The sequence below is a fragment of the Zosterops lateralis genome (assembly GCF_965231275.1).
Source record: "Zosterops lateralis genome assembly, chromosome: 15".
NCBI lineage: Eukaryota > Metazoa > Chordata > Aves > Passeriformes > Zosteropidae > Zosterops > Zosterops lateralis.
The window spans coordinates 4,293,601-4,317,790 of record NC_139775.1 but is presented as its reverse complement, the minus strand read 5'-3'; the positions used below and the strand labels follow the sequence as shown (position 1 = coordinate 4,317,790).

The 24,190-nt window shown below is 46.2% G+C and overlaps 2 protein-coding genes across 2 annotated transcripts in view; one reads left to right on the top strand and one right to left on the bottom strand.

Annotated features, from left to right (window-relative positions):
- Nucleotides 1-2,885: 2,885 nt before the first annotated feature.
- GET4 (guided entry of tail-anchored proteins factor 4) lies at nucleotides 2,886-9,523 on the top strand. The gene is made up of 8 exons (XM_083872269.1): nucleotides 2,886-2,989; nucleotides 3,402-3,483; nucleotides 3,796-3,945; nucleotides 5,531-5,669; nucleotides 7,490-7,630; nucleotides 7,715-7,790; nucleotides 7,963-8,035; nucleotides 9,087-9,523. Exons 1-8 carry the CDS (start codon nucleotides 2,915-2,917, stop codon nucleotides 9,173-9,175), a joined length of 825 nt encoding a protein of 274 aa, XP_083728395.1. The 5' UTR covers nucleotides 2,886-2,914; the 3' UTR covers nucleotides 9,176-9,523.
- A 2,358-nt stretch (nucleotides 9,524-11,881) lies between these two features.
- Nucleotides 11,882-24,190, bottom strand: part of ADAP1 (ArfGAP with dual PH domains 1) — a 49,776-nt gene continuing 37,467 nt past the window's right edge. Inside the window, exons 5-11 of the mRNA XM_083872816.1 lie at nucleotides 19,377-19,489; nucleotides 18,638-18,784; nucleotides 15,651-15,734; nucleotides 14,707-14,769; nucleotides 14,258-14,329; nucleotides 13,590-13,818; nucleotides 11,882-13,222 (exon numbers count right to left, since the gene is read on the bottom strand). Coding sequence (XP_083728942.1) covers nucleotides 13,194-13,222; nucleotides 13,590-13,818; nucleotides 14,258-14,329; nucleotides 14,707-14,769; nucleotides 15,651-15,734; nucleotides 18,638-18,784; nucleotides 19,377-19,489 — 737 coding nt within the window. The 3' untranslated portion in view covers nucleotides 11,882-13,193. The remainder of the gene's footprint in view (nucleotides 13,223-13,589; nucleotides 13,819-14,257; nucleotides 14,330-14,706; nucleotides 14,770-15,650; nucleotides 15,735-18,637; nucleotides 18,785-19,376; nucleotides 19,490-24,190) is intronic.

The following is a 24,190-nucleotide window of genomic DNA, read 5'->3' as shown; positions in this document are numbered from 1 at the left end:
GTGCTCTGGACCCTTCACCAGCTCCGTTGCCTTTCTCTGGACGTGTTCAAACCTGTGTTTTTCTTGCAGTGAGAGGTCCAAAACTGGACACCTCCCTTGTCCTGTGTCTCCTGTCCTCAGGCCTCATCTGTGTTAACAGGCCTATGAGTAAGCACAGAAAAATAACAGTCATGGAAGAAAGTCCTTGATGAATAATCCCACTTGTGCTCCCATTGTAGATCAGACAGCCTGCCCTGCCCTGCCCTGCCCTGTACCAGCACCATCACATTAAATCAGTTTGTTCTTCCATAACGCCTCTGATGGGATCAGCGAGGCACCATCCAGGCCTTAAGACTTAAATTGTATTTGAGAATAAATCTAAATTTAAGACAAAGCCTGGCCTATTTTATAGTAGGGATTATGTGATGTATGTGGTGTCTGCAGGGGTGTGAGAAGTCTTGGCTCAGGAGGTCACTTCTCCTTCAGTCTTCTGGATGTGTTAACTCACATACTCAAACCTCCCTGAATTAATTTGGAATCAAAGATCCTGCCTTTTCCATTTTAAATACAAGTGAAAGGGTGTGTTCAGTTAAATGAAAAGGTGACATTTGCATGGCTGGGTAGTCTTGTCAGTCCTCTATAAAATATGATAAAAATCAGCATTCTTTCTGACATATTAGTGCTGATTGGGATGACCTGAACTCTGGAACTGTGACTGGAGTAGCTAGTGCTTATTCCTTTTAAACACAGGCCTGTGAACATTTGTCTTGTCTGTCAGAGGGTAAACTTGAAATCCTGACTCAGTTTCATGCACTGAGATGTATTTTAGGGTGGAGGAGGGGAAGAAGTGGAGGAGGAAAGATTACCATAAGCCTGCCTCCTGCAGACTTATTATCCCTCTGTGATCCACTGAGCAGGTGGAAAACTGCTGCTCCTGCCTAACCCTGAGCTCCCCTGGGCACACCTGAGCTGCTGGTGTTTGTTACTCCCCAGGCTGGCTGGGCTGAGCTTTTCTCTCTTCATTATTTGGTAACTGAGTCACTCTTCAAAGTGTAATATCCTTGTTACATCCATTTCTATTCTCCTGAAACTTGTAGGACATTTTTCTGGTATAAATAATGTGTTCCAGGATTTCTCTTGTTTTAAATACCATTTTGAGCAATGTCATCAATATTTATTTTTATTAAACAACTTCTCTGATAAAAGTTCTTTGAAAAACTCCAGCTGTTTAAAATGTATTTTATATCATAAAACAGTTTTCATCATCTTTTAGTATCTTCTGTATTCATTCTCAGGTTAGGAGCTTCCATACAGCATCGTGATTCTAGTGGAATTAGAATTTGTGGAAGTGGGTCCATGCTGACTGCAGCTCCGGGAAGCAAACCTGGATGGCCCAACTATAAAAACATTGAAGCTGCAGATTCATTTGACTCACATTTACTATGGTGATTGCAAATCGAAGTTGTTGAGGATTATTCCAAAACATTACCATTGTGCCTTCCATTATTTCAGTTCTGTTTTGGATAAAAGACCTTGGGGTTTCTTAGAGTTGATGAGCAGGGTGGGAGGAGTGTCTCCTGCCTTGTTTGTTGTCTGTGTGATGTTACAGTAGGGCCTGTCCCCGGCGGGGACACGTGTGACAGGAATCTGGGGCGCAGCACAAGAGGTGTGGGATGCTCTGGTTGTCCCTTTGGTTGGTGTCACCCCCCATGGCCACACTGCCCTGCTGTCCCAGCCCCCCCGACTGCTCCACCCCAGAACATCAACCCTCTGTTACCCCTTTGGGCACTCTGGGGCTTTGGAACAGCCTGGGGGGCCCCGGGGCTTCAGGAGCAGAAAGGGGTGACATGGGGACAGCACAGCCAGAGGTGACACAGGCACAGTCCAGCCAGGGGTGATATGGGCACAGCCAGGGGTGACATGGGGACAGCCAGGAGTGACACGGGCACAGCCAGGGGTGACACGGGCACAGCCAAGGGTGACACGGGCACAGCCCAGCCGGGAGTGACACAGGCACAGCCAGGGGTGACATGGGCACAGCCCAGCCGGGGGTGACATGGGGGGCAAAGGACACTGCAGGTGCTGAGGCAGCAGGGCAGAGCTGACACCTCTGCTGATAACAGCAAATCACCTACTGAGAACACAGACTTTTTGAGTAGCAGTTAAGAGAAATGGAATTTGGAAACTCTGCCACACCTAAACTGCTTTTAGGGAAAAGCTGTGTTCATGAGCCAGAGCTGTGACTCTCCAAGAGCTGCAGTTACTGACAGTGATGATGTGCAGGAGGCTGCAGTCACAGATCTGGTAAAAAGTCCTGAGGTAACCACTGAAAGCAAATTCTTTAATTCCTTATTTCTTTGTTAACTCTTAAGTGAGAAAGGTGGAAGGTGTATTTTGAAGCATTATATTTTGTTTCTTTTAAAGTGTTGCTTGGTGAATCTTGCTTACCTTATTCTCAAACCCATGAGAGAGGAGCTCCTCTGGTTCAGCAGAGGACTAGGACAGGCTGATGTCCCCTGGTACAGCTGTAGTGGTCAGAGAGACTTAGACCAGTGGAAAGGTCTCCAGGAGGTATTCCAAAAATTGTTTCACTGGGATGGCTTTGGTGGACGCTCAGTACATGGGCATCTTCTGCTCAGTTGAAGTCTTGGTTCATTCCCTTTTCTTGTTCCAGCCCCAAATATATTTGTAGTTTTCTCCATTTTCATTCTTATATTCTTCATTTTATTCCATCGGGTCTGGAGCAGGAAACTAATTGCAACTTGCAGTTCAAGCTACATCATTATTGAAACTAACCTGATTTAAAAATAAAACCCTTGTTTGTCATTATTTTAAATTTTGGCAATCTTTTAATCCTTTAAATAGAAGTAACTTTGAGCATACACAACTAACTTAGTGGTAATTTTTATCATCTCTTTGGTATTTTTTCAGGTATATGTCACAAGGAAAACATGCAGAAGCAAGAGAACTAATGTATTCAGGGGCTTTACTGTTCTTCAGTCATAACCAGGTAAGTCACTGGTTTTGTGTGTGTGGCTTGGGGGCAGGGGTGGTTGCTCCCGAGATTTTGAGAAATGAATGGTGAGTTCTCAGTGGTAAATGTTTGGGGTTGTTGCTTTGTAATCTTTTGTTTTATCTCTTTGTTGAGCCTTTCTCCACAAAGAAGGATTATGCCAAGCTGGAACATGCAGCAGTAGTGTTTGTGAGCATCCAGACAATGCCTGTGTTCTGCTTTCCTGGAGGCTTCTCTTTGATGCCATCAAATTACTATAATTTTTTTATCAGGAAAGCTGAGACTTGATACTGTGCCCTAGCTGTAGACATTGATAAAAGCACTAAACCTGCCACTGCCAAAATTCTGGTTGATGTTTCTTTTTGTGCCCTGATACATTCATCACTGCCAGTATGTGTCTGTTTTGTAGCAAAACAGTGCTGCTGATCTGTCCATGCTGGTTTTGGAATCTTTGGAGAAGTCAGATGCAAAAGTAGCAGAAGACCTTTTAGGTAAGGTGACCTCTGCTCTTGGTTTTTGTGGCATTTAGTTGTGCTTTCCCTTCACAGTGACTTGTTAATATTCTAGAAAGCTGCAATCCTTTTTGGATGTATTCCCAACATGGCTAAAGGGGTTACCTTTCCCATAGGAATGGACTGGGGGAAACTTCGTTAGACAATTATGGGTTCATGATGACTTTGTGAGCATGCTTGGAACTAACACTGCTGCCTGTCCTAAAGATGGATCTTAGAAATGCATTAGAAGCATAACAGATCATCTTATTTTTCTTAATGCTAAATATTTTTCCATCTTATTGCTTCTAGAAAACTTGGCTAAATTGTTTAGTTTAATGGATCCAAACTCTCCTGAAAGAGTGGCTTTCGTATCCAGAGCACTAAAATGGTCCAGTGGGGGATCAGGAAAACTTGGACATCCTAAACTACACCAGTTACTAGCTATTACCCTGTGGAAAGGTAAGAAAAATCAACTGGCTTTTTCTGTGTTTTCCTTTGTAAATGTTGAAAGTAAGGTGTTATAAGAGATCTGCTTTGGGAATAAACTAAGGAAGCTGAAATGGAAATGATTGAGTTCTGCTATTATCTGATTTTTGCATTAAAATTAATGTCACAGGAAAAAAATGGGTGCAAAATATTAGTGCAAAGTCCAAAACACAGCTGCTGTAAGGCTCTCTGTAAAAGGCAGGTCGATGTTTTAGACATTGAGGTAGTTTGATTTGTCATTAGGAGGAAAATTGCCAGGGACCAAAGATGTTCTGTTGGCAAGATTTTTGTTTTTAAATCCTGGATAAACATGACAAAGATTGAAATACATCACCTGGCATCCAAAACAGTCTTTGGACTGTAATTAAGTACTTTTTGAGAAGTTGGCCAGCGGGGTTATTTCAAAATGAATACTGTTGCCTTTGATTTATGAGCCATTTTATCACTTGTGATGGGATGTAAGAGAAACACAGAATGCTCTAAATAATCATTTTACTTGTGGGTGATAGCCAGTATTTACAGTCTTGTATTCAAAACGTACCAAAGGTGATTGAGAACAGTTGAATACATGCCATTTTTTTTGTGGTTTCTCATGGATAACTGAGCAAGTTGATTGTTTATTTTACATTTTTCAGCAGCTGCCAAGTGATGACAGTGGTTTCATATAACAACACTGACCCAATAATGGTCAATGCTGTAGCCTCTCTGCCTGCCATAGGCAATTCCCTAGCTGCTCTCCTGGGATTTGTGTTAGCCTGATGGCTGCTGCCAGCCAGAAAGGGAGGATTTTTCTCACAGCGTTCGAGTTAGAGGCTGCTACAATTAGGATAAGAAACAGTTGCATTCTGAAAGTAAAAATCCCCATTTTGTAGCCGCCTGCTCACTGTTCTCTTGAAGAGCAAAATGCCTACATTTTCTTAGTCTGTAGCTTGAATTTGATCACAAAAGGCTGAGATTTTTAAAACAAAGCTTTCAAATTCAGAAGATGAGCAGCCATCTAGTTTTGTCATTGCAGTGATTTTGCACAATCCTTTGCTTCAGGTTCTAACAAATTATTACCATTTCTTATACCATCTTTCCTGTATAATTGCTGTTCCGTTCAGCATATGGAAGTGATTTTAGTTTTGGTAGCAAGAGTGGGCTAAGCTAAAAATGGGAAATGAAAGAAGGATGCTGAAGATGCTGTTTGACTTCTTGGTGTACATGGTCTAATATGGAATTTCTTGATTCCTGTCCTAAACACTGGTGATAGCACATCAAGTGTCAGCATTCACTTAGATAAAATGATATGACCAAAATTCAAGCCAGCAGTAGCTGTAATTGAGTAAACTGTATTTAATAGCAGGTTTTCAAATGTATTTAGTGTAAAATTTAGTATTATCTCCCTTTATAAATTGTCTGTAACTTACAGACTTTTTACCAGCTGTCCTGTTTATATACCACACCCGTAACTCTTGTTCTTTTACCACCTAATAAAGTACAAGCCTAATAAATTTGGTTTTGTGTTCAGGTACGCTGAGCTGATTTCTTAAAAGCCTTTTCCTTGTTCTTTTTCTAGAGCAAAACTATAGTGAATCTCGGTATCACTTCTTGCACTCGACAGATGGTGAGGGCTGTGCAAACATGCTGGTGGAATACTCCTCATCCCGTGGATACCGCAGTGAGGTGGACATGTTTGTAGCTCAGGCAGTACTACAGTAGGTGTTAAACTTCTTCTGAAGCATTTTGCTGAGATGACATTATGTGTGGGACCAATCTGATTTAACCACACACACGCACAGCCTTTGCAAAAAGGAACTGTGAAACTGGCCAGAGCAACAACAGGAGAAAACCGTCTGAAAACTGATGTGTTAAATTCACATCACACTGGGGAGGAAAAAAGTAAAATAATGTATTAAGGTCAAAACCTGAAATTATATTTGTTGCCTGAAGAATGAATATAATCTGTTTAACCCTGAAAGCACAATTCTTAGCTTTATTAACACCACTTGATGTCTAGTTTAGGGCTTATCTGTATGTTCTTACAAATACTGGACTCAGGCAGGCCCTGTATTTAGCACAGAACTTGCTCTCACTCAGGTCCTAAGAGGCAACTTGTCATGGTCAGCCTAGTCTGTGAGCAGCACCTTGATGGCTCTTGCCTTGACAAGAGTTGCTACTGGCTCTCATTTTAGGCATTTATTTTGTAGGAGGTGGGAATGCAAGCTATTGTGTGCTTTTGCAGAGCTCATGTAGAATGAAGGTTGACAAAGCCAATTTTACTGTGTTTAATCAGCTGATGGCTTTCTTCAGGCAGGGAAAACAGCTCACGGAGGAGTCTGAGGAGGAGGTGGAGACAGGACTGTGTGGCAGGGAGTCAGGGAGAGAGTAGGTGTTGGGGAAGAGGGAGGAGGTGAGACCAAGTTTCTCTCTCTTTTGGCAGCAGTGAGCTGTCATGTCAGATTTGTCCTGCTTTCCATAGCTGGTTGCTATAGATTGCTGTGATTTTGAGCAATAGCAAATCCTTTATGGAAATCCAGTATGTGCAGGACTCAAACACCTATATGGGGAGAAGTTCTGTGGAGAAGTTAAAAGATTATTTTTTCAGTGTTTATACAGCACTTCTACTGCATCCTTTCCTGGTCTATGTGTCAAATACTGTGTTAAATCCTCATACATGGTAGTTTATTCTCTAATGAAAATAACTGCAGTTCCCTGCTAGCAGTGAGGCAAAACAGCCCGAAGCCCTTGCACATGTGAGGGTGCAGAATTAGAGGCCAGCCTGCCATCAAAAATGAGATGGCTTGTGGCAGCCCTCCTAGTGCTTGCTGACAGCATTTGTCCCAGATAAAGGCCTGTTAGGCCAATGGGACTTGCAGAGATTGCCAGTTAAATTAACTGGACCTGAACAAGGATTTGATCTGTTTGGGGGATCGATCTGTTGGGGACAAATGGCTTGAGAGCTCAAAGTAGAGCTTTGTTATGAGACTTCTAGGCATGTGTGCAAGCTATTAGTCGTCTTGATGCCACATTATGTTGAAGGGGAATAGAATGACAGAGGCAACAAATACTGACAGATGCATGCTAAAAGGAGAGGTGTTTAGGGACAAATGGGTCTTTAATTCAGTTTTTAACTCAGCATAGTAAATCCTGGACCAGTAGATGCAATATCATGTTAATGTGAACTACAGGGTTGCCAATCTTTCCACATTTTGAAAATTGATGCTCCCTTTTAGTAATCATCCTGTAAAATCTGCTTAGATCCTGGTTAAACTCATTCTATTAATATTTAATGTCTGTTTTCCCTCCCAACCTGCCTATTCCACAGTGTGTTCTAGTAGTTGATTTTCCCCTTCCTCAGCTGATGGCCAAACCATCCCCAAAGATGTCCATCTCTACCAGTTGTGTTTTGCCATCAGTTCAAGCCTGAGATGGCCTCTATGCACAAGTGAAGTAGATACTGGCTTCCCTTTTTCTGTGGTGAAACCATTTCTCTGCCCTTTGTTTTTAACTTGCCCCGTTCTCTTTCCTTTTTCAGATTTCTCTGCTTAAAAAATAAGACCAGCGCATCAGTTGTTTTTACGACATACACACAGAAACATCCTTCGATAGAGAAGGGTCCGCCCTTTGTGCAACCACTGCTAAACTTCATCTGGTTTCTCTTGTTGGCAGTTGATGGGTACAGTCTGATTTCTGTCATGTCGTTCTTGGTTTCCTTTGCAGTTGTTAACTGAGGTTACATTTTGGCTTGTTTCCTTTCTAGAGGAAAACTAACAGTATTTACAGTATTGTGTGAACAGTATCAACCTTCGCTGAAAAGAGACCCCATGTATAATGAGGTGAGTTACTCATGAACAGGATCTAACTCACTGAATTAGTGAAATCATGGCTGATTGTCTCCAAATTTGTAGATAAGAGCTGGTGATTGACCTTGCGTGGGTGACTTCTACCCATGGTATTTCACCTTGTAAATGAGATAATTGACTTTTTTTCCACCTTGTGTCCCTGCAGTACCTAGATAGAATAGGACAGCTTTTCTTCGGAGTTCCGCCCAAGCAGACCTCGTCCTACGGGGGATTGCTAGGTAAGCTCTGCTTGCAGGTACCTCCAGGCTTTGGTCAGTGACCTGGATAAAACACCTGTGCTGGAAACAGATCATCTGTTCTAAGGAATTTATACTTCTTTTCATAGCCTGTAGGAATGGCTCCTGCTGTAGAATGTAGAACAGTGGGTTGCATGTGAAAGTAGTTTGGGGGAGCTTGTAGACTTTTCATCACTGAGAAGGGGAGAAGCACTAAAAAGACTCTTATGGTTAATTTCTGACATGATGGTATAGCTTCCTAATGTAAAGAAGCATCTTACTAGTGTTAAAGCTTAATTTCCTCAGAGTTCAGTGTCTGTTTTTTGTTAAACCAAATATGGGGCTTTCATAGAGATCTAATCAGTGCTGATACAACATGAATGTGTCCAAAGAGGAAGTTCTGAAATTAATACTGCCCTTGTACAAGGACTGAAATAGAATAGAAAAATTCAGCCCTTATTTCCTGGCTCTTGAATAAAATGTGAATAAAATTAATGTTTTTCCTGAGAACTAAGCTTCTTTATAAAGTGACTTGAAGCTTTATCTACAGATGTCAGTTCACTGATACTCAAAGTCTGATGAAAAACATGAACATTGTGGTTTTACCATCTGTAATTTGCTTTTCAGCAATTCAGGCACCTTTAAATTGGTGCCTCTGAGTTTCAGACAATTTTTTTACAGCATGATGCAGACTGTGGCTGCTTTTTGAGAGTTTTACTGCTGGAGGTGTGCTTTTTCCTCTTTTGGTTGGGGTTTTTTCCCCTCTGAGGGTGCAACTGGAGCACCTGAATATGTGGCTTTGGGTTTTTCCAGTGTATTCTTAGAGAAGGAACACTATCAGTGTACAGCTAAGAGTATATAGCTTCCCAAATCAATATTCTTAATGGAAACCAATGTGATATTACTAATGTCTTGGTGAGACTCTTCTACTTCAAAACTCTTGAGGGTTTTTTGTTACAAAAACCTGTACTGTAGCAGGATGGAAGATTAGTTAAAAGTTTTTGAGATGAGAATTTAAAACTAATGATTTTGACTGTCCTGTGTTTTATTCTAGGAAATCTTTTAAACAGTCTGATGGGAACTGGGGAAGATGATGACACAGAAGATGGTCAGGAAGACAGCAGTCCTATCGAGCTCGACTGAATGTTGTTGTCATTGGGTGCCGTGTAAATCTGATGATTCGATGACTCCAAAGACACTTTTGGAATTTGAATCCTGCAGTTGTTTCTTGGCTCCTAAAAGGGCTCCTCTGGTCTTTTAGAAATGGTTGCTGAAATGTTTATACTGTCGGTCTATATTATTTATGTAAAAAAAAAAAAAAAAAAAGAGAGAAAGAAACCAACAAAAAGTAGCCAAACGAACCAATCGGAGCGGTCGTTAGGGGGTTTCCCATCCGGCGGCTGGGGACTGATTAAACGTAGTCTGCGGTTTCTGATGCAGTATTCCCTTTTGCACAGTCTTTCAATAAAGCATAAACATGGGGCTTGTCCTTCACGGCCTACCCAATCCCGTCTCTGTTCTGAGAAAAGCCTCCTTGCTCTCTGCCCTCTTCCAAGGAAGATGTCGAAAGGCAGGGGGAGCAATTGAATAATTGATTGGTGAGGCTGGTGCCAAAAGTACTGCGAGACGAGCCGAGCAGCATAATTTGAGATGCACATCCCAGAGACATTGATACAAGAACTTGCTTCCACTGCCATGAGTAACATTCACACCCTTCATACTGCCTGCCCCTCTCCCCAGGGCCAGGCTCTGGCTGAGCCCACATGTGTTTAGCCAACACTTCCTGAAAAGCACAAGGTTGAATAGCTCTTGAGTAAAAGCTCGTTAATGGAATGCAGATAATTGGCTTCCAGGTGGATGTCTCTTGCCTAGGTGTAAAAATGTGGCATCTAAAATACCTCCTGTGGCTTGTGGCTCTACTTTGGAAGAGGTTTTGCCAGTGTAAGTTCCCAGCTGTACGTGCAGGCGGCGGCGTTGCTGTGAGCAGAGTGGTTTGCTGTGGGCAGAGGATGTGTTTGAACTGGGCTGGATGGCAAGAAAAGGGATACTGCAGAGCTTCTGGTTCTTTATGATATATTTATTTTTCTTGGGTGATTGATTCATTTAACACTTTCTGTTAAAAAAAGGAATAAATCAATAAATAATGGAGTAACTTCACCCCCAGCAGTAGGTATAGCCATTCTCCATCTCCTCTGTAATGCAGCACAGTCTGGTACAGGGAACAGGTGAAAGGGTGGGGAAACGCTTTATTTTTTCATGATGAAAATAAAAAGGCTTAGATTAATAAACAGCAATCATGCATGGGGGAGGGATTAATACAAATTTATTGACTGTATGGAAAAAAAAAAGGCATTGACAGGAAGACTTTGTGTTAATTGTGAAGTCTCAAATAAACACTTTATACCAGGATGTGCGATACTGCTGCTTTCTAAGAGCTTTCCAAGCAGAGTTTTACATTCCCTGCTATTTTTTTCACTCTGCATTTGACGTCCAGCCCTCAGTGCTGCAGCTTCACCTCTGTGTAATAAAGGTATAATTCTCTTGGGTATTGGAATATCTGGAGCAGATGAGGATTGCTTTGCTGTGCAGCAGCTTAAGCGAAGAGCTCCCTCTTCAGGATGGTGCTGTACACATTTAATAAATGATCTGGGATGTCAGCAGAGGTTTAGAACCACATCATTTCACTGCTTTTGGCTGCCAGGAATGTGCCTTTCAGGCAGCATAGGGTGTCCACAGCACGTCCCCTCCTGTGTCCTGTATAAATGACCCGATGTGAGGTGGTTTGCCTCAGCTCTCTGCAGCCTCCAGCAGTCCCCACTGTGAGCCCTGCATGTGCCCTGACCCCAAAACCCCAGCCCTGACAGGAGGGCAGTGCTCCAGGGCTGGGGCCCCCACAGGTGGATATACAAAATGTATATTCAGTAATTACAACACTATATACAGAACATAGGCGTGTGCGTGTATAAAATATATACCCCGGAATTTAAAATACATGTATATACACACACAAATAAACAGCCTTTTGTATAGATAATGATTATATACTTGTATGACCTATCATTTATAATACTATATTTTTCTTAATTATATATGCACACAAAACAATTTTTACAGCTACCTATAAACACAAACAAGGAGCCTAGTCTGCCCTCTCCCTCCTCCTGCTGTGTCTGGGTTGGTAAGTGCAAGTGACAGTGTGTGGGTAACACACTTAAAAACATTTTAAATTAAATATATAATTATAGTTATGCATACACATGTGAATGCAGATATAAGTATGTTTATATGCAATATATTCACCTTAAATGTATAAATATGTTTATAAATTATATGAATCTATAAAGCATGCACATGTGTATATAATATATAATCACATATTTTAGAAAACAAAGTATAGAAATGTCTCTATACATACACAGGTGTGTGAAATACATTTAGCTTATATGGAAATTGAGTATGTCTGAGTGCCACAATCTATACATGAATGTGTGCATGTGAACACCTCATACATACACACATTTTATATATTTCACTCTATCCCCTATGCAGTTTATAGCCAACAACCCTTCCATAAAGCTTATTTCTCTATTCCCAAGAACCAGCTATCCTTTGTGTATGTGTGTGGACGCATAAAGAACTATTATAGAGAAAACACACAGAATATGCACTATAACACACACATATACACAAATAATATATAAAATAACACACATTGTGTATGTGCCAGGGTGGGGCAGATGGTTTTGATGGTGTCCCACAGCCCTGGGGCTCTGCCAGCACCCAGCACCTCGTTTCCATTTGCTGCTTTTTAACCCCACCTCCCTCCCCTGCCCCAGCACCACACGGCCACGGCTCTGACATAATAATAATTTATTGGTTGGAATGACATTTAGTACCACAGTTGTCTTACCAGTGACAGAACGAATGCACACAGCCGATGAGATGCTCTCAGATACACAACCAACCTAAGAAATGCGTCGGACAGGTCCGTGGCTGGGGCTGGGCCTTCAGGGCACGCCAGAAATCTCATTTTTGGGTAAAAATCCAGCACCTGGTGTGCAGGTCCCAACCCGCCCGCCCTGACTGCAGGAATTACAGTGCTCAACACCGCGCTGAAACGTCACTTCAAGCAGCTTTTTTTTTTTTTTTTTTTTTTTTTTTTTTTTTTTTCTTTTTTTTTCTTTTTTTTTTTTTTTCTTGCTTTTTTTTGCCTTTTTTCTTTTTTTTGGCAGGAAAAGAAAAATCAACAAAAAAAAATTAATTACTGGGGGAAAAAGTGCAACCACCAAGTCTGGAGAAGGGATGTGCCTGCTGGGAGTGAGCTGGGACAGGCTTTGATGGTGCCTGTCAGTAAAACTGCAGATAAAGCTCAAACCCCCCAGCTCCATACCGGGCCTCCCAAATGGGGCAAAGCCCCCCAGACCATGGAACAGGGACAACCCACAGAGCCAAATACAGGCCTGGCCCCCAAAGCTCTGCTCCCCCAGCATCACCTCATGGGCTGGTGTCTCCCTTGCAGCCCCCTCCTCCCTACCCTTCGTTAACATAACGAGGCTGATGGTGCCCATTTCCTCTATTCCTAAATCCTATTTGACCCTCTCCAGGTACAGCATCACCACCAATCCCCGGGGGGATAATTTACTTATCATTTATCCCGGCACCACGGTGGGCTCAGCTGTTTTGCACAGCACCATTTCATGTGTCTCCAGGCTGTTTCCCATCCCACAGGGATGTCACCCCTTGGGGATTGCAGCCCCCCTGGAAAGGGCTGGCAGCCATCTGGATGCTCAGCTCCAGCACCCAGGGACCCGAGCATGGGGAAAAGTCCCGTCTGCCCCTGGGATGTGCCACCAACAGTCTCTGCCATCCTGGTGAAGCTGAAGCTGGGTGGGACGTCCCTTCCAGCGGGTGTGGGGAGATGGGGTGGCAGGACCACCTGTCCCATCCCACAGAGCAGCTGAATTTCAAGTTGGATCAGGATCTTCTCCGACGTTCCACTGCCGCCCTTCCGACATGATCAAGTGAATGATGAGGGGAAAGGGAAGTATTATTATTGTTATTATTATTACTGTTATTATTAATTATTTTTAACATTTCAAATAAAACCACGTTGTGTTGTAAACAGAAGCTCACTCCTCAGGTTTGCCCAGCCAAGTCCCAGCTAAGGTTTATGTTTGAAATGGGCTTCCACTGAAAGGAAAAAACAGAGAAAATAAAGTCAAAGCAGGACAGGCACTGGCAGGTGGTGACAGCCTGGCACAAGCCCACCCTGACAGAGGTCCTTGCTGATGCTCCTTGGCATCAATTACCCCTAGAACCATATCCTTACAGTAGTATGGATATCACACCAGAGGCAATGAACAGAGAAGGATACCATCCTCCTCCTCCTCCCAGGGTGAGCCTCTCTCTGCTCAAACAGCCTTTGCATCCCCCTGGGCAGTGAAGAGCTGAGTCACACAGAACAGGAGCAGTGATGTCCTGCATCCCCAAGCCCTCCAGCCATCCCATCCTCCCAGCAGGGTCAGGGCTGACACCCAGCCCTCCCAAGGAAACACACCTGCATATTCCTGAGGCAGCATGGGCCGGCTTATAACTTTCTGGAAGGTGGTGATCCACTCCAGCTGGTCATCCTCTGTCTCACAGGCGAAGAGGAATTTCCGGTCTGGGGTGACGATGGTTATCCCGTGCTGCCAGTGGTTCCCCTGCGTGGATGGTGGGAGCCCTTCCAGCACCTTGTAGCTGTTTTCCTTGCTCCCAATAAAAACCTCCCCTCTAGCAAAGGCATCCTAGGAGACAGCAGAGCAGTCAGGCAGGGGTGAGTGTGAAGGCAGCTCTGCATCCTGGGCAGCCAGCACAGCTCATCCTGCAGCAGCCACAAGCCCATCAGCCAAACCCCAACAGCACCACCCACAGCCCTGCTCCTCACCCAGGAGCACCCACAATACAACTCCAGGAAACCAATATCTAGATGCAGACGCAGCTTTTAAAGCGTTTTTGGTATTTGTGCACAGGGTTAGTGCACACTGGACAGCAGGCAGAGCCACCAAGCAGTGACAGCGTTGTGCCCTCCTGGCTCTCCCACCAGCCTGCATTCACTGCAGATCTGTAATTATTGTATGTTATTATATATGTTATTATACTGTAATTATTACTGTTATTACTCTTATTATTAGTAGTAATATTGCAGATAATTCCCAACAGGCAGCTCAGGCACCATCATCTTACCAGGGGATCTTTGAAATACATGAGCCGTCGGTCGTCCATGGTGAACCATCGCTTCTTGAATCCCTCTGTTTGCTGAAGAGTCAAAAAAATGCCAGGTCACACACTGACACAGCACAGCTGCTCTCTAAGCACGCAGGACCCAGGAGTCTCAAAGCACTTGGAGGAGCCTGAAGGGCTGGGGGAGTTGGGAACAAATGGCTTCTGGGCCATCACGAGCCACCACAGCCAGGGTCTGGGCCAGCTGCACCAGGAAGGGGCACTGGGCTTGTGATGTAGATTTGGACTTTTTAATGTTTGCTCCCAGGTGAGGAAAGGGCATTAAACACATTCACAGAGTTATGGCTTTGCCTTTCTGGCAAGGGTTGATTTGTCCCACCAGCAACCCCTTCCTGGGGCCATACAGAGCAGGAGTCATGTTTGCAGGGACTGAAAAATGCTTCATATCCTACCTTTGGCCCTGTTTTCTCCATATATCCTTCCTTCAGGTAGTTTCTAGAAAGCTTTGGCACCAGCTGGAGGTCAGAAAAGAGCAGTGTCAGATGGAGGGGACTGGGGGTCAGTGGGTGTGCTGGGGTCACTGCAAGGAAAACCCACACTGAGCTGGGCCCTGAGCCCACCCCACAGCTCTGCCTGAGAGCTCCAGCCCTGCTCCTCAGATGAGGAGGGGACAACCAGGAAACACCTTGGAGCAGCTCCCCAGCACAGCCAGCAGCCTCCAGGAGAATGTCCCCCAACTCCTCAGGGTGCAGGGCAGCCAGGGACAGAGTCACCCTGCAGAGAACCACGACTGGACCCCTCTCAGATAACTGGCAGAAGGCAGGAGATGCAATTAGATTTCAAAATCTACAGCCAAGGAGGTAGCAGGGAGTAATCAACAAGCACCACCACAGTGATGTTACACTCCAAGAGCAGCACACAGCCCGGGCTGACAGCACATCACAGCAGCCTCTGGAATTGCATTAGCCCAGGGTAACACAATTAGCAGTTCCAGTGCCTGGAAAACACAGGCATTTATAAGCCAGGCTGCACTGACCTGCAGGGAAGAACTCTGGCAGGGCACTGACATCCTTCTGCCCTCACCTTTCCTGCCTTCCAGCCTTTGTTTTGGCTTTTGCTGTTACAGCCACACCCTTTGAGTGAGGTGCTCAGGCTCCTGCAGGTGTGGCAGGGCTGGAGTTCCCCCCACAAGCCCCTGTGTGTCCAAGGCTGGATGTTGGGAGCAGGGTCTGCTCGTGGGCTCAGCTTCCCTCCACAACCATTTCAGCCCGGTAATTGCAGACAGCTCCGAAGGATGGAGCTCCCCAAGCCTTCCAGCTTGTTAAGAGGATGCTAAAAAATGAGCAATGGGAAAAAGAAAAAACCCCCACCCAAGCAATGCTGCAGGAACACTCACATCAGAGTCACTGGCTCCAGGGAATGCCACTTGTAAGTAATGGAAACGTGCTGCCCGGATGGCATTGAACCAATCCACTATTTCCTAATAATGAGGGAGAGAAGCAGAGTGAGGAATGCAGCCTGCACACAAAAGAACCTGATCCTGCTGTGTTTCGTCTCTCTCCCGTCACTCTGGCACCAGTGACAGAGCACAATGTAGCAGCAATCCTAAAAAACACAGAATACAGCAAAAAGGAGAAGGATGTGGAACATTCGGCTGCTGTTCTGGGCTGCCAGACATGAACAGAGCTCTGCAGCTTCCAGTGAGCACCGAGGGGCTTTCTGCAGAGGGGAGGATTTAAACATCTCTGAACTGGCAAAACCAGCCCCAAAAGAGCACTTGAAATATTGAACTGACCCTGTAAACACAGCTGGGCTGGTGCAACCTGCCCACCCACCCCTGTCCCCTCCAGCAGGACCTGCATCCCACCAAAATTCCAGCAACATACTTCAATGTTTAGCTAAAAGAGCAGCTAAACACCTCTAACTTTGTATGCCAGTCTATCAGCTGTGTCTGTGAGTCCTTTAGGGACAGCCACAGTGATGCTGAAGTCCAAAAAGCTCCGGCACTTCTCCCTTTCCTTGGCAAAAATCTCCCTCCATTTTTTTTCTCCTACAAAATAATTGTTTTATAATTTATTTTTTTAAAAAAACTCATGCGTTATTTTATCTCTGGTAAGATCCAACAGCTCCTGCTGAAGGTTTTGCTGAGAAATGCCACATTAATTTTAAGTGTTCCACACAGGGAGCACTCAAGCACTGCCTTGTGATCTGAGAGTGTGGGACCAGGAAAGGCACGTTGGAAGGGGGGATAAGAGCTGCCCTGCCTGGGATGCTGAGCACAGGGAGAGGGACCCTGAGCACAGGGAGAGGGATGCTGAGCTGTCCTGCTGTCATCAATGCATATGAACCTTCACACATCAGATCAGGGACGTGTTCAATGAGCCAGCCTTAATCCTAAATAAACACTGTCAGCCCTTTCAGGTGAGGTCGCTGCAGTGCAGGACAGACCCTATCAAAGGAGAAGTTGGCCTTCTCTAAGACTTGAATTTTTTTTATGCTTTAGAAATTGTCTAAATTGGGTAAGGAAAAAAGGCTCGTGTGAAATTTTGAAATCTCAGGTTTAAGGAGTTGAATTTGGGGTATCTCAAAAATGGTCTAATGTGGTAAATAGTCATTCCAAAAAATTAAAAACCTTTGCTTTGGTTTGTTAAGCTACTTCAAGTTGAAAGGAAAAAAAGCCCAAAACATAATAGGACACAGACAATGCTTTGGAAAACTGTGACCTACTTGTCTGAGGTTTTACTCACTTATCACTTGCTTTCCTACCCTAAGCAGCTAAGGGCACCCCAGATAGCATCACAAAGAGGATCAGTGAGAGGAATTCACTCCTGAAGTTAATGATGACCAAACCAGGCTGGGGCTAATGAAAAATAAGTTCTATATTAAAACTTTGATATCTTATACAGCCACTAATTGGGTGGTCATATACATATTTATTTATTTACCTGTGGGTCTTCTCTGTGATCATGATGTGAGTTAGGGTTTCACCCCACAGAAAAGCAGAAGCTGAAACCCTCACTGACCTCCAGCAGTAAATTGCCTTTTGGAATATTGATAATCCATTGCCACAAATGAGGTTTGACCAAATCACCCTGTGAGGGTGATGAGGCCCTGGCACAGGGTGCCCAGGGAAGCTGTGGCTGCCCCATCCCTGGGAGTGTCCAAGGCCAGGGACACTTGGATGGGGCTTGGAGAAACCTGGGATAGGGGAAGGTGTCCCTGCCCATAGCAGGGGGTGGAATGGGATGAGCTTTAAGGTCCTTTCCAACCCAAACCATTCTGTGATTCTGTGAAATGTGAGAAGGAGCCTAAATGAGGCTCCACCACCTCAGATCAGGAGAGGCAGCACCTCTGGGGTCCAGGAGGACACACTGGGGCTGCTGGGGAGTGCAAGAGGGAGCAAAGGGCAGCAGGACACCAGAGGTGAGTCCCAGGGCAGCCTCCAGTCCCAAAGGGGAGGAGTTTACTCCAGGGCATTCATCTTCTTGCAGCCCTTGTGCAGCCAAGGAGACAGACCAAATTCAGGGAAGTTGAAAGACATTCAGCCGGGTCACTGGAGATTTCATCAGAGCACATCCTGCCCCTGCGTGGGACTGGCCCCTTCCACCAGTCCCAGCACAAACCTCAGCAGCAGAAACACAAACCCCAAAGCCCTGACTGCATTCCTCACAGCCTGGCTAAGCAAACCACCAAAGCCCAGCAAACCACAGACACTGACACAACAGTGGGATGCAATTTCCCACAAAAGAGCTGCTGGTTGTTCTTCTGGTTTAAATTGCAGCAGGGAGGTACCTGAGAGCAGCTCCAGTGACACTGAGCTGTGCTAAAGGCAAGCACTTGGCATGGAGGGGAAGTTTGGGAGCAGTTCTGCTGGAGCAGCTCCCTGGGACCTGCCCCAGACCCATGGACCCTCCCCTTCACACCTCCCTTCAGAGAAACCTGAGCAAGGGCATTTATTTCAATACAAACATGAATATCTGCATTTTATGAGAAGTATGAGGCAGGCAGAACCACAACAGCCCCCTGCTTCTCCTACATTCCAGTTTGCTCCCCTTTTGCAAGTCTTTGCACTAAGTCCCCTCATCTTCCAATGCTCCATCCACTCTGTCTCCTTCTCTGGGTACTGAGGAGCTGCCTTGAAAAACCCTCCGCTCCAAGCTGCAAGAACCTTCCAATTCCTTCCATTAGCATCTATTTACTCAGAACACAGTTTGCCACCCTTTGTGCTGGGAAGAACACATCACTCTCAAAGCTGGCTGTGCATCCTTCCACCCTCCAAGCCAGTCCAGCTCTGTGAGAGCCTGGTGTGCCACAGGCTGGCTCTGAGCAGCACCAGCCCCCAGGACCACGACCCAAACCTTCTCATTACCTCCACAGCCTCACCTTGCCATCTTCATGGTAGACAAAGATGTTCCTTGTGCTATTGTCCTTCAAGTAGGTGATCTGCAGCCCGTGCGGGTTCCCAATCTTTGCCGGCTGGAAAGTCGCGTTGAGGTGTTCGATCTTCATAATTGCTTTGGGTTCTTTTGCCTGGAGAACACAGCTGAGTGAGCCAACAGCTGGGAGGTGGCTTTCAAACCAGAAAGCAGCTTGCTTAGTCAGAAAAAAAGGCCTGTTTGAGGCCATTAGTTAAAAACACCTGAATGCCAGCCCACAAAACTATCTGGTGATGAGATATCCCAGACTCTGCTCAGGAGTCAATGAGTGCTTCCTGCCAGCCTGGAAAAATGCTCTGTTCTTCTGTAAAGTTCAGCAGGGATACAGAAAAACAAGACTGACTGCTAACTAACAGGCCAGGATGTTTTGTGGCTCTCCAGCACCTACAGATCCTTGTCCCAAAAGATGGAGGATTATCCCCTTTGCCAACAACAGACCCGGGTGCTCGGCTGGGAAGCACCATGTCCATGTCCCCATCTGTCCCATCCTCTCACATGAGCCACTGGCTGCTGACCCTGTCCTCCCCTTGCCTTCTGAACTGGGAACTTTTTCAGAGGGGAAAAAACAACTGGGGGCTCAGTGCTTACGGGAATTGTGTGAACAAACTGGTGCACTGGGAATGAGGTGTTCCAGGACACTCTCACAGGTGTGATCCCATCAGCACAGAACAGCCCCAGGTACTCACATCGTTTTTGTTGAAGTACTTCAGAGCTCCTTCCCTCTCTGATAACACGAATTTTCGGCTCAAGAACTGCCCATTGTCACGTCCTCTCTTCCACAGGAATCCTTCTCGGTACCCTGCAGCAGAAAGGAGTGACTGAGAACCAGGGATTGAGTGCTGTATTTAAAGAGAGAGCTGGGATAAAGAAAAGAACTAAGACTTCAGAACTAAGCAAACCAAGTGTGTGGCTGTTCTGCTGAGGACATGAATGAAATGGGTCTTCTCCTTCAGCTCTGCCCTTTTCACTCTGCTCTCATTCTTTTCCAACAGCTTGTGCTTCAGATCTCTCCACTCTGCACCCAAGGAGTGACTGCCTGCAGGGCCCCCTCGTGCATCATTACAGCTCAGTCTGAGGTGAGCCAGCACAGGCAGAGGGGGCCCCTCTGTCCCCCTGAGGCCCAGCACTCCCACAGCCCCGTCCTGTCACTGCCCAGAGGTGCAGATGGGATGGTCCAAACCCTCATTTATTCCACAGCCACAGCCAGCACTGGGGGATACATCACTGTCCACCTAATCCTTCCATCTCTGAGCCCTCTCCATCCCTCCAGGGCAGGAGAAGTGCTCCAGCCCACCAGAGCATCATCACCTGTGTGCACCAGTCCAGTATCCCAGGAGACCAACATCAGGGGGAATAACAAGGCTCATTTTTTTTCTCTGGTCCACCCATCCAGCTTGAGAGAATTTTCCCCAAAGCCAGGAGCAGGCCCAGCTCATTTAGTCCATCAATTCAACCCCATCCCACTATGGGCTGGCTGGGAACTTCCCTAGCAAAAAGCCCCTTTGGAGGGCACTGGCAGTGTCAGAAAGAAGAACCCACAGGAAGCAGCTTTACCCCAAGTCTGAGCAAGGGGAAGCAGCCAAGGAAGCAATCAAAGCCCAGCCAAGGGCAGCTGCATCCAACAGCAGAGCAGGAACAGCCCAGGCTGCTGTGCTGGTACCCCCAGCAGGGCAGAACTGGGGAGCCAGAGGTGCTGCTCCCTGCCAGGCTCCACCAGCAAACCCCTCTGCACCCTGGGGCAGGCTCTACACAATGGGGCTGCACAGGAATCATGTCTCTGGGGCAGGAGACAGACAGGCAGGAGGGGATGCCCAGCTGATACATTTCTCAGGTGGCAGGTTTGCCTCAGGTGAGGCAGAGATGCTGCTGGGGCTCTGAGGGCTGGCCACAGCTGACTGCTCCCCTAAAGCAGCTTTTCCTCAGAGTTTGGGAGCCAAGGACATGTGGCTTCTGTTCCTCAGAGGTGCTGGGTTTTGATGCCAGTTGGAGCAGCAGGAGAGCACTTCAAAAGCTATTGCTATTCATTCACTGGACATTCAGAGCCTCTCTGTGCCTGGCATGGAAGGAATAATGACATCTTGTAGGGGGCTGGAGGGAGCTGGCTTGGAGGAAAGGACATCAAACAACAGGACAGTGATATCTCACTGATATCAGTGACATCAGTGGGGTGAGGCAGGAGGAAAGCACATCTTTTCCTTCAGGAATCCCCGCCTGGGCTCAGCAGAGCACACACAGCTCAGCTCGTGGTGGCCCCACCTTGGAGCAGCTCCTGCCTGTGGGTCTCATCCATCCAGTCATCCATTACAAACACAGGATTAGTGAAGGATGCTGTAGGCACTCCTGATTACACCTGCTCCCCCTCCACAACACCATGTTTTTGTGATTATTTTTGAAGAATAAAATTACTCTGCATCTCCCCAAAGATGGTCTCAAATCTGTCAGGTCCAGCTAACACACCCAGCAGATGGGCACCATCATGGCTGTATATGAAGAGAGGGAAGCTCAGAAAGTTTTGCTGAGCTGCCCAGGACAAGGCTGTGAGCCAAGGTCAAAGTCAGCCTGGAAACTCAGCTTTCCCTGCCCTCTTACATTGGACATTTCATCATTTTGATGTTCTCTTTCCAACTTCTTGTGTCAAAACACAGGATCCAAACTCCATTTCAAGGAAGAACTACAAAAACCCAACACAACCAAGTGTTATCCCATTCTGTGGCTCACATGTTGGCTCTTCCCAGGCCAATCACTTCAGCACAAGAGCTCCTGGCTGCTCTGAAAAAGCCAGCTGTTGATTTCAGTGTACTTTGGCACAGATTTTTGCTTGCTTCTTTTCTTTTTCTTTTTTCTTCCCTTCAGGGCTGCATCCTGAGGAGCTGCTCCTCTGCTCTGCCCAAACCTGAACCCCTGTCAACACCCATCAGTGCAAACCACTGTGAACAGCACTTGAACCCAACACGAACCCACACAGGTTCCCCGGGCAAACTGTGTGTCAGCAAGATGTGTCCTCAAAGCCCTGATCTAAAGGGCTGTGAGAACAGCCAGAGAAGGTGCTGAGAAACAAAACTGCAGGAGGCTGAACAGGGAACAGATCTCACACTGGAGGGCATTGGAGACGAAATAAACCCTCTCTTCCTTGTCTCATAGGCTGCACTATCTGAGCAAGAGCTTTGTATTTAGAGACACCTGGCGACATTCAGATCCTCAGGGTGGGGAGGCACAGGGTGCCCAGAAAAGCTGTGGCTGCATCCCTGAAGTGTCCAAGGCCAGGCTGGATGGGGCTTGGAAGAAACCTGGGACAGGGGAAGGTCACTCTGCCCATGGCAGGGTGAAATGGGATGTTCTTTAGGGTCTCTTCCAACCTAAACCATTCTGATTATCTGTGATCCTGTGAGGGCTGTTCTGCTTAGACTGAAGCTGAACAAGCTCTACAACCCCTGCTGACTGCTGGTGTTGGACCACACAGCATCGTGTCACCAACATGTTTCTTCCTCTCCCCAGCACAGAGCAAGGGGTGCAACCACCTGCCACCAGCCCAGAGATCCCCAGCACCCACCACGAGCAGAGAAATCATCACTGGGGGAAGACCTGCTGGAGAAACACCACTAACATCGCTGACACTGCTGCTGTCACGTTCCCTGCATCACTCCTGCCACCTGCCAAGGAGCAAAATCCATCACTTGCTTTTGCAGGCTGCTCTGGCACAAACCTGTGACACATGCAAAAGCCCCACCAGGCAGTTGTGGCAAAGTCAGCCAGCACAGGGCACATGAGACAACCACACAGCCCAGACGGGTATTTCTGACCTGTCGTGTGGCTTCCAAGGTAAAATGAGGAATTGCCACTTCCACAGCCACCTCATCCCCACAGCTAAAAGTCTGGGGCCAAGGGAAACAGAGTCATCAGGTTGGTTGACTGAAAAGAAGACTGTGCATGGCCTTGTGGCAGCTCAGGTGGGCTGGTGGCTGCAGAAAGGCAGGCATGTAAAAGTGGCAGCACCCACTGGGTGCTCCAGGGTAGCCCAGCCTTCCCCTGCCTGAGAGGCTGCAGAGGAAACAGGGGAGAGGATTTTATATCAAGAACATCTTGTTGTAGCCACCATCTTTCCATCTGACCTCTACCAGCATTTGGTTCAAGTTCCCCATTTTAAAGAAGAGGGACATTGCTACTTCCCCACCTCAGGAAGCTGTTACAGACTTTAGTTAATACTGGGGGGTTTGGTCTCTGAGAATGTGGATTACAGGAAATACCCAAAATTGCTTGTTCAGTTTTACCCTTTGTTCTCAGAGAAGAAGAATCCCTCCTGCAAGGAGAACAATCAGATCCACTGGCTTACAAAAACCAACATGCATGGACTTTGCTTCTATCATCCTTAGTAAGGCACTATAAACTGGGAATTAAAACCACATCTGATCTTTGGCTCCTTATTTCACCGTTCCATCTGGGAAGAGGCAACAGAACTGCTTGTTCCCACGATGTTTCTAGGGCTGTGGTAAAACCAGGCTTTGAGAAGAAACCTGAGTGTATCCAGCAGCACACAAATGCACCCCTGTGAGGTTTCTTGCCTTCTTGTCTCACTGAAAGCCAAGGCATGGGGGTCTGAATAAGAGAAAAAATGTACTTGTGTGTGTAATCCAAGAGAATCCCATTTTCCTAGAGTTCAGGCAGGGCACCTCCTCCTGCAGAAGCCATTCTTCCTTCCTCTCAGCAGTTAACGTGCATTGACCCCAATTCAGAGCTTTGGAGAAGATTCAAGTCCACCTCCCTCACTTTGCTGCTAAAATTGCAGGGTGTACACGGCCACTCCTGTGTGTGTCAAAGCTGAGCACTCTGCTCTATTAGCACTGGAAGGTGTTAATTAAGGCAGGACAGGGGATTGGCACTCACTGGGCATGGTGTGCCCACCTTTTCTGAGAGGTTAAGGAACTGCATAATTATCTGGGAGCAGCTGAGTGTGGAATCCCTGACATCACACATCCCTCTGACCCCGTGTTACAGCCTCCTTTTTAAACAGAGAGTCTGAAGGACATTCCCTCTGAAATAAAACCCACTGTCCACAGTGAAGGGTTGGATGGAGAAGGTGGCACATTCGATATTTTCCTTACAGGCTGGACTTTGAACAGGGTTGCAAAACCAACTGTGCACCTCTTGTTTAGCCATGTCAGTGTAAATGGATTGGTTTGAGTGCTCTAAGTTGTAACATTTCTTCCTGCAGCACTCAGCCACCATCAAAGCAAGACATTTCAATGACTTACATTTGCATATTTTAAGAATTTGCATTCCAGTAAAAGTCAGAAACCAAGGAATACTAAGTTTGTCCACAGAATGAGAACATCCCTCTTTGCCCAGATCTTCCAAATGCAAGCAGGGTCTAGGTCCTCAAACCCCTCAGAGCTTGCACCCTGCTCCCCTGCACAGCGGGTTTTTGCCTGGGTTTGGTTTTGGGGTGGTTTTTGTTTGTTTTGGGTTTTTTTTTTTGTTTGTTTGGTTGGTTGGTTGGTTTTTT

Bases quoted from the DNA above. Each gene is read 5' to 3' on its own strand.
- GET4 (XM_083872269.1), top strand. From the start codon at position 2,915: ATGTCACAAGGAAAACATGCAGAAGCAAGAGAACTAATGTATTCAGGG. The intron at 5,670-7,489 runs GTAGGTGTTAAA...TTCCTTTTTCAG, and splicing joins GTAGCTCAGGCAGTACTACA to ATTTCTCTGCTTAAAAAATA. The intron at 7,631-7,714 runs GTACAGTCTGAT...TTTCCTTTCTAG, and splicing joins CTCTTGTTGGCAGTTGATGG to AGGAAAACTAACAGTATTTA.